This window comes from Myotis lucifugus, unplaced genomic scaffold, assembly GCF_000147115.1.
Source record: "Myotis lucifugus unplaced genomic scaffold, Myoluc2.0 scaffold_4964, whole genome shotgun sequence".
NCBI lineage: Eukaryota > Metazoa > Chordata > Mammalia > Chiroptera > Vespertilionidae > Myotis > Myotis lucifugus.
In genome coordinates this window covers 339-10782 of record NW_005876012.1, presented here as the reverse complement: position 1 = coordinate 10782, position 10444 = coordinate 339, and the positions used below count along the sequence as shown (strand labels likewise).

The 10444-nt window shown below is 41.4% G+C and overlaps 1 protein-coding gene across 1 annotated transcript; it reads right to left on the bottom strand.

Moving 5' to 3' along the window:
- Positions 1-119: 119 nt before the first annotated feature.
- On the bottom strand, positions 120-9986 carry LOC111824726 (protein bicaudal C homolog 1-like; the record flags this gene model as incomplete). Its single annotated transcript, XM_023749280.1, is given in 9 exon segments — positions 120-376; positions 738-777; positions 3788-3814; positions 3816-3954; positions 6030-6188; positions 6746-6876; positions 7004-7200; positions 7797-7958; positions 9800-9986. Coding segments are annotated over 9 exon segments (1284 nt in total), but the record flags the coding sequence as incomplete, so codon positions are not given.
- Positions 9987-10444: the final 458 nt, after the last annotated feature.

The window sequence follows — 10444 nt, the reverse complement described above, 5'->3', positions numbered from 1 at the left end:
ATCTCCATGACAAACAGCTGATCCACAACTCTGACAGAAGACATGTAAAAGAGCATGTTAGAGTGCATCCATTTTATAGCAATATGTTTATAAGAATAGAAATTAAAACAAATTCCATTAATGACTTTTCCTACTTAATGAAGAATGGGAGGGGAGAGATGACGACTGTTCTCCTTTGCTGAGAGCAGACAGGAAGAATGGGCAGGGATGACTCTACAAACCTCAAAAGTGGTTGTCATTGTGGGCTTATAGGACACGTGGTTGGCCCTTCTCAGCTCCTTGATGGTCTCGGCTGGCATGGATTTAGAAAAGCCGAGGCCGCTCCAGGTGTTTGTAGGTGTTCTGACCTCCGTCACCACTGGTTTCTTTAACATAGCTTTGGAACACAGAATATAAAACAAAATGCTTGATATTTTTAAAAATATTGATGCGTGCTGTTCCTCTGATATATGTAAAGAAATCATACCTGAATATTATTTCTTAATACAAAATGCCTTAAAATATCGTCATAAAATATTTTATGCCATTGTATTTTAAAATGCTACATTATTTCATAATTGATCTAATGCTAATTTACTCAATAAAGTACATTTAACCCCAACAAAACTTTTGCAACTTTGAACTTAAACATTTTTTTTATGACGGTCCAATTTCACAATTCAACGTGAATCCTGGAGAATCTTTTATGGGTCTTTGATGGGGGAGGGGAGAATCAAAATCATTACTATATCACATACCTTTGGTTGCTAATAGCTTCTTTTGTTCATAGTCAAATGCCTGAAAATAAAACAGAGCGAAAATATTTTATTGCCAGTTTATCCAAATGTCATGCTGATTAGAAAACCACGGTTTTGACTAGAGCCCATGAATCTACCTGCTAAGCACCATAATGTCTCATTAATTCAGAGCAAGTCTGATCAATTTAAATATGTTTTCAAAATTAATTAATTAGAATATAAATGACTACTTTTGACTTTAAGTTGAGACAATGACAAGAGCCAGAAATCTTCCTTCAAAAGGAAAAAAAAATCCTATTTTCTATGAATATTTAAAACACCAGGGTAAGTATATGCTAAAGCACAGTAAATAACTTAATAGTAGTTCTGCTAAGTTTCAAAATAAAGCATTATGAAAATGCTTTCAGGTTATCTACCGGCCTCATCTGTTTCTCAAAATCCCCTCTTCAAAGGATGGCCTGAAGTGGTGTAATGTCCAGGCAGCTTAAGAAATTATTTAGCCCAATTGGAATGGTCTTTGCTTTTGAAAGGAGAAAAAAAGCAAATGTCGAGCTTTAAGCTATAATAACAGTAAGCATTACAATGAACTAAACCTAGTTACCTTGTATTGCACAGGAGTAGGATGGCACTATCCACTCTTTCATTCACACTGAATAAGTGACATATGACACAGGTCTACACAGAAACCACGGTAGGTCGTTTGGAAGAAAGTGGTCAGAGCGACATCTCACATGCTAACCCAGTGTTCTCAACTGCCCAGCTGAGGAACTGAGACTTGATTAACAATGTCTTAAAGGCTACCAGGAGGCTGAGAAACAGCTGGCAAGAGCTCTTCTGACCCTTTTCCCAGGGGTATCACACCACCATATGTAGGCTGCACGCCCAGGTAATCTACAGTGTGAAACAGGAGGCTTCTGAGCGGGAATGTGCCACAAATAATACTTAGGTCAGGATAACACAAGGAAACGGGCTGACCCTGACAAACCAGGACGTGTGGTGAGCTCTGAGAACGTGGCAGTAAATCAGGAGAGTGGATTTTTAGAGAACACATTTGACGATGGTTTTGAAACGTTAGATCTGAAATGGCAATGGAAATTAAAATCAACTTTTAACGATCAACATCTAAGGGCAAGGTGTGGGAAGATCCTACATTCACTTGTTCAATAAATATGTATGGAGTGCCTCAGGTTAAAGAGACTGTGCGGCACTTTGTGGAAGAAAACCACAATAAAAAAAAAATGAAAAATAAAACCTGTAGCCTCAGAGCACGGAGAGCCTCAGCAGGGATGGGTAAAGGAAATAACTACAAAATAAATTAGGAAGTGAGATAAGTGTGGAGAGAGCTGGGGATTCAGCTCTCCAAGGACAGCCGGAGACAGAGAGTTCTCAGCTAGGGGAATCAGGGAGTCTTCACTCTTTCTCCCCGTCAATGCTAGGTGAATACTGTCATTGATTTATTATGGTTTTAAAAGTCAGCTCTGTAGTAATGGCACAAAAACACCTATTTAAGTTGAAACTGTATCACCAAGAACATTTCTTATCCATCCTAAAAGAAAGAAACATGAAAGTGGTTCACTCTAGTTATAAAATGGATGGAAAGTAAGAACCACGAGACGGACGAAAACCATAAAGGGATCATGAAGCAGATTTGATACATCTTTGAGGAGGGAATTTTAATTTATATTAACTGAAAATAAGCCCGCTAGAGAAAATGTATCAGATATCATTTTTTAAAAAACTTTGACACTTTATAAAGGCCATGGCTTTGTGAACACATTCATCTAAAATCTCATGGAAATGTTCAAATGCAAAGGATTAAAAGAACAGATAAGCGGGATTGAGTTGTAGTTTTTGCTAGAATTATAGAAGTATAATTTAGTTCCATGAATTAATTTCTTTATATATCTGTGACAGTTTGGTTTCTAGGATTTTTATTTTTTTTTGGCGTTGGGGAGTGGGGAGATATATTTCTTATTATGAAGTAGGTAAGTCTACCCAATAATTATGGTACTGAAATCAAATGGTTATAGGAATCTCTAAAAGCACAAAATCCCTATCTTTCATATTGTCATCTATACAGAAATCATATTTCTGAACTTCATGTTCAATAGTCTACTTTGAGTAGTTAGCCTACTACAGATATAGAGAAAAATCCCTGAGGAAATTGTTTAAAATAATCATAAAAATTTGTGAATCAATATAATCATCAATAATATTTATCATCTATTTTCAAAAAACTAAAGCTTCATATTAGCTATTTTTATAACTGCCTAAATGACACCAAATTTATCACCTCCATTTTATAGATAGAAGGATTATTATATCTATTTATTCAAGACTATGTCAAGAGGCAATAATACTTAGAAATAACAGCTTTGGTATTTATCTAAAATTTTATAAAACAACAGGTGAATAGTGTCATTTACATTACACATAGTGACACAGACCATTCACATTACCTTTCATATTATATTTTAAACCAGAGGCCTGGTGCACAAAATTCGTGCACTTGGGGAGTCCCTCAGCCCGGCCTGCGCCCTCTTGCAGTCCAGGAGCCCTCGAGGGATGTTCTACTGCCAGCTTAGGCCCGCTCTCTGTGGGGAGTGGGCCTAAACTGGCAGTCGGATATCCTTAGTACTGCCATGAAGGTGGGAGTCTCCCGCCACCACTGCTGCACTCACCAGCTGTGAGCCCGGCTCAGGGCTTCTGGCTGAGCAGTGCTCCCCCTGTGGGAACACACTGATCACCAAGGGGCAGTTCCTGCATTGAGCATCTGCCTCCTGGTGGTCAGTGCGCATCATAGCGACCCGTCATTCCGCTGTTCGGTCAATTTGCATATTAGCCTTTTATTATATAGGATAACTTAACCATTTAAGCTAAATCCTGCATTTCATGTTTAAAGTTTATAGCAAAACCAATTCCTAACTACTGCACATAGATTTAAATTTAATTTGGACTAGAGTGCAGAAAGAAAACCTAGTTTCTGAATTCACCATTCTCTATCCCCAGCCCCTACATTTGGATGACCCTCCCACTCATTTTGTCGTTACCTGCATGTTGACATATGACCGGCCTGGAGGCCAGGCGGGCCCTTTCAGAGTTCTGCTGGGCAGCTGCGGCCCTCTCTGCAGCTCGCTCGCTCCCTGGAGCCTTCTTGTCAGCCAGAGGGCTCTCTGCAGGGCTCAGTTCTGGGTCTGAGAGCAGCCGGTCAGTGCTGCTGTGAAACAGAGTCTGGACTTTAACATCCACCATCACACACACAAATGCACCGAATGTTTCCTCTGTGCCACACTTACTGTATGCTAGCCACTGCCAACTATTTACACGTATCATCTCATTTAATCCTCACAACACCACTATGAGACGGGCAGTATTATTATTATTCCCATTTTACAGAAGAGGGAAGCCCAAAGTCATACCTCCGGTAAATGGTAGAGCTGGAGTTTGAACTCAGGCATTCTGACTCTGAGAGCCAGAGCTAAAACTATTCCATGATATATATTCAAACATTTTCTGTATATAGAATATATGTCATATTGTTAATGGGAGATATCAATGACCCATGGGTACATGGTCTAAACAGGATTGAGTTGATCTGAAAGCATGCAGCCCGCCATATCCTTGGGTCCCACATCCACAGATTTAACAGACTACAGATTGAAAATACTATTTTTGACACATGGTTGGGAATCTGCAGGTGCAGAGGGCTGACTGTATGCACTGTCCTATGCTATTTAGTATAAAGACTTGGACATATGTGGATTTTGGAATCAATCCCCCATAGGTACCAAGGGACAACTGTAGTTAAGTTTTGGGGGAGTCAGTACAGCACAGGGGGTCAGTGGCCCCTAACCCACACATGTTCAAGGGTCAGCTGTATAAGAAAACTAATAAGACAGTAGGGGAAATTGGGAAAATGGAGATGGATAGAAGCAAAACCTTTCAATACAGAAGCATTCCATTGTTTTTCTTTAAAAAAAAAACAACACAGGCTGCCTATTTGAAACAAGAAAATAAACGAAAAATAAAATAAGGAACACCCATTTATAACTGTCCTATCATACGGGAGAGTTATATTTCCATTGAGCCAAACCGCTCAGGGCAGGAGAGTTATATTTAATACAATATATGTATTCACATTCACTGTGATTTGTAATAAATGAAATCATGATACTGTCAAGTATTTATTATCAAAGTGAGCAGTTAACCACTTCAGAACAAGGGAGCCATGGTTTCAGTTAGAAATTCAAAGGCAAATGAAAGAGAATTCACACCAGGAAAGTATCTAAAAGCAATCATCAGAGAGTAAAAATCACCCTGCTGCTTACAGAAGAGCAGAAATCATGTTAAAAGTTTCAGAGCAACAGAGAAAGTTCAGAGGACCCAGATATACACCCAAGGTTTATGACGAGAAGGACGCTAGGTAGGATATAAGGGTGAGAATTACCAGGTATTAAGTCTTAATAACATTTTTATCCACAAAAATATCACTAAGATTGAAATGGAATACTACTCTGCCATAAAAAAGATGAAATTCTGCCGTTTGTGACAAGGATGGGCCTTGAGGGTATTAAAAAAAAAAAAAAACTCAACAAAGAAAACATATTCCTAGAGGCAGACAACAGATCTATGGTTACCAGAGCGGAAGTTGAGCGGAAAGGGGCAGCCTGGGTAAGGGGGTCAACTGTATGGTGACGGATGGAAAATGGGCTTTTGGTTGTAAGCATGATGTAGTATATACAGATGTCCAATTACAGTGGGGCCTTGACTTACAAGTGTCCCGACTAACGAGTTTTTCGAGATATGAGCGGTCTCTCGGCCGATTTTTTGCTTTGAGTTGCAAGCTAAAATTCGGGTTACGAGCCAGCTTCAGATACCCCACCACTAGTTGGCGCAGCGAACGTCACAGTGAACACCACAACATCAGCCCAGCATCACGTGTCTCACTCGTTCACTGTTGATTGGACATACGAGTAATTTGAGTTACGAGCTCCGTCACGGAACGAATTAAACTCATAAGTCAAGGCCCCACTGTATAATGTTGCATACCTGAAAGTCATATGATGTTATAAACCAATGTTACTTCAATGAAAAAAAAAAAATGTTTTAAAGGAAAAAGAAAAGGAAATTATAAAGAGAAATGAATAAACTCGTGGATGAGACCAAACTTGCTGAAACCAAGGAGCACTCACTGCCCAACAAACCCAGCGTTGTTCCCCTGACTTAAAACCTATCCAGCTCGCGCTACAATCTCCTTCCAAGCACCCGGGCCTCCCTGATGAAAACACCTACTGTAAGTGGGAGTTCTTCGTGCCGCGCAAGAGCTCCACCGTCTGCCTCTTGGCGCAGGAAACCGTGGAGGGACCCATCATCTGCTTCAGGTCGCCCGCGTTCCCCGAGTGGGAAGGACTCCGCGGCATGCCTACTTCCACAAAAGCATCGTTACCGCCTGCAGAGGAGGAAACACAACACCCAAAACATGAGTTCACCACCAGCAATCCCCTGCGATGGAAACAAACCAGAATCCAGCTCCAGGGAGACACAGACATGGCAGCTTTCAGCTGCAAAGACAACACCTGAAGTTCAGGCTGCCTCAAAAACTCAAGATGAAATGTGAAGAAATAACCCTCATATTTTTAAAGTTAGGGATGAAAGAATTAAAAATAGGTCCACTCTACTTAGAAAAAAATTACACACACACACACACACACACACACACACACACACTTAGTAAGTTGATGCTTTCCTGCTACATAATTACATTCACTTTCATTTAGGAAGTCCCAATGTCATGGGAAAGGGATTCTTTCTGTAAGAAGTTTGTCTGCTTTTCAGTTTATCTTTCACCATGTTCTTTGGAATTTCATTCAGGATGTTGTCTTTCTGCAAACTTCAGGCAGGATAAGTCATAACCGATTAGCAAAACCAATCTGAAATCACTGTGTGGACTTTCTACAACCCCCTTTGTCCAAGGAACAGGCCCGCTGAAGTCCAGAGGAAAGATTACTTCGGCAGGATTTGGTTTGGGAGACACCTGCTCCGATCCACTTGTCTGTCTGGACGGGTCACCATGATTCGCACTCAGCACTTTCTCTCCAAGCGATGAAGTGGATATTACACCATATTTTATGTTCGGAGGCTGAAATAACAATAGAAAACAGCATGCGGATGTGGTCACCATTCTAAAATTCACTTCCACTGAAAGTTTTACTAGTGGCTTATCTCTTACCAACAGCACAGATTCCCACCATCCTGAGGGACATTACCTGCGCGTGTCCATTTAAAGCAGCAGAGATTTTTTTGCCTTCTGTCTGCATACTGCTGATGTGCACGTCGACAGGAGTCAGGACGGGAGGGGGGGAGGGGGCTGTGTGCCCATAGGCGGGCACTCCGGACAACAGGATATTGGTTAACGTGGCTTGGGCAGTAGATGGAATCATAAGGTGTGGTACGGCAGAAAAGCCTAGAACAACATTTTATGAAGACAGATATTAGACAGAAAGAACACAGAATCAACAAGCATTATATTATCTTCAGTAACTTCAAAAAACATCACTGTTGCTGCAAATTCAGAAGGGAATTCAATGTTGATCTCTCTCTGCAAACAGGTTTAACATTACTACACAAAAGAATATTAAAATGGAACAACTCTCTAGGGAATATTTAACCCAAGCTCCTCACGGTACAGACGAAGAAACAAGCTGGACTTCACGTGTGCATATACCTACCGAGCGATTCTAACCTCTCCAGCTTGAACCTACCTTTCGAGTGATCAGTCAGCGACCTTCATATGACTTTGCCACTGCTCCCTGCACATTATGCTCCTTTTCCTGATCTGCTAGTCACATTCGAAAGATTATGTTTTACTTTTATGGGAAACTCACTGTTTTGTCGTGCATCATTTTAACTAATTTATACATTAGGAAATTTCTGTTAGGCTAAAAAGTATGCTTTGAACCATGATTTCCCCCTAAGGACATGGAACCACTAGTACATTTTATTTAAAAACTGGTAACACCTACAAAGACATGCCTTTGATTGTACTTAAATGATACTGACCTGTGGCACTTGAAGTATTAGCCAGTGGGGGTGCCCACAACGTGGGGCTCGGGGTGCCAGAACTTGGACTCTGCAAAGGACTGACGGAGCTATTAAGCGCATTCAAGAGTGAGTTCGGGGTTGTCGAAGTGTTTAGAGATAAGGCGGTGGGGCCCAAGAGACCTGTGACAAGTGAATGTACAGTCAATATGCATACATTCAAGATTTTAAAATAACAGATGGCAGCAATATTGCCATTTGGAATGCACGCTGATATAATCTGATATTTTCTGAATATAAAACCTGAGTGATAGATTACCTTCTTTCAAATATTCCCATGAAATACAGCCTGATACCATTTCAACACAGGACCCAGCTTATCCACAAACAGATGCTGATCGGAAAATAGGAGACAGGTGTGTGCCCCAACCAGGAAGGCAGTGGGGTTCACTGAGCACCGCCAGCTGCTTTGCGTTCACGTCACTTGCCAAGATGAACAACATTCTGCTGCAGTGGGAACCCATTTTCATTTCCCTGCATAGCTCAGTTGTCATATGCGTTCAAACAAACGCTTCAAACCACGTACAATTAACAGCGACTAAAGGGATGACTTCCTGCAGCAGAATGGCTCTGCTTGGCCCACTGTGGACAGGCTTAGCTACCTGCAACAGTTTTCATACTGTGTCAGAACACTGACATGACTCCTTCCTGCTCATCTCCACGCATGCGAAATCTTTTCTCAGGAGAAAAAAAAAATTTCCCCTTGTTTTAAAGATTTAATGCCTGATTTAGGTAATGAAATTTCCCTTCTGGCATTTAAAATATGGTAATGAAATTTCCCTTCTGGCATCTAAAATAAAATGTGGATTTTTACACAAGTTTCCAGGAATACTTAAAGCATTAGGTGTTACAGGATAGGTACAGCCATAAAAACATTTTAAAAATTGAGTAACTCTGACTGTCTGCTCACTTTTTTTCTCTCTCTAGTGCAGCAAGAACTCAGTGCCTGCTAAGCGATGAGACTGGCATTTCGAGGTGCATTGCTGTGTGGAAGGGACAGCTTTGGGAGACGATGGGCCCAGGGGGAAAAAAAACCTGCCTTTACCGTAATGGTGTCGAAGCAAGGCTACTTGGTGTATTAATCATATTATTTAAATATGTTATATTTATTAAAGCAAGAATAGCCGTTAGAAAAATTTAAAGGCTGCTAAGAGTATGTTTTCGGTCTCAAACCAACACTGAATGGGTTTGCTAGGGTTAGTGCTTTAACCTTTCATATAAAGGCTACTGAGAAAATGTATAAGAAGTAAAACTAGCCTGATTTAATGCAGCCACTAACTTCAGCCTGTAAGACGGGAGTCCATAATGAGGCAATAAATGTCACCAAGGCTATTAAAATGACTGGCTCTATTATCCTAAAAAACGGAAGCACCGAGTGACGATGTTCCTTCATCTTCCTATTCGCTGCCTTAGATGTGAATGCAGGTCCATTTGTTGCCCTTGGCGGCCGCAGGCTCGATTTCCTTTGTGTCTGCACAAGGCAGGCCTAGCCAAGGCGGGAAGAGGGGGGAGGGGGTCTGCCTGCTCTCCCCTCCCCCTCTGCACACCCCTCATACAGATTTGCAATTACTTTTGGAAAGGCAAACTGGATAATCTTTATCTCCAGGGACTGGTGGCAATATTGCAAATACAAGGGAGAGCAAACACATAAATTACATTCAGCCTGCTGACTTCACTCGCAATGGCATTCTTAATTTAGAAGAACAAACACAGCCGAAAATAAACGTCAGACGTTGATTATTGATGCCAAAATAAGAAGAATCTGGGGAACAAATCCACGGAGTCTAACAATAAAAAACAACAAAAAGCCAACAACAAAATGGATTGAAGCGAGTTCTGCTGCTTTTCACCTGACCATAGGGCCTGACGAGGGAGAAACATACCCTTTAAGATGTAGCCCCTGCGGCAGAAAGGAAGGGAACTGGGTAAGCAACTGAGAAGTGCTTTAGTAATGAACGGTATACCTAGTCCAGTGAGTCCGAGGCCTGCCGAGGCTAAGATATCCAGGCTGGGACAGGCCAGGCCGGCGGGGCACGATGCTGGGGACGGACTGGTTGCTATGGTAACCCCACTGCTTTCAAGTCCGAGGAGACATTTCCTTGCTTCATACATATTTAAGGCATTTCGTTCAACACTTTTCACAATCACAGACTATGAAAACACATAATGGAAAAGAAAAAAGTGACATGCAAGTCGTCTACAATGAATTGGGGAGGTGGGTGGGAAATGAAAACCGTAATAAGAATTCCACTTAGGAAATTCATTAATGCTGCTTTAAAAACCAACTGCAAATTCTAATCACTTATCACGTTTCCTCCTTTTGGGCGTGTCCTGGGTTCTAAGCCGTGTGATGGAAGCCGCACATATATTCCAGTTCCCACCAAAACCTTATGGTGGCGTGGAAATTATTATTCATATTCAGTGAGGACAGGCCTTACCCAACGTCACAGCACAGCTGTGCAGGGCAACCAGAGGACTGGAACGTGGGCCCCTCTCTGGAGCCCGTTCTCCTTCACATCCTCTTGTCTCTGTTAAAGCTCCCCCCCCCCCACTTACTTATTTTTACAAAACAAATCAAACTTGTCTCCCTACAGTATATGTACTGCTTA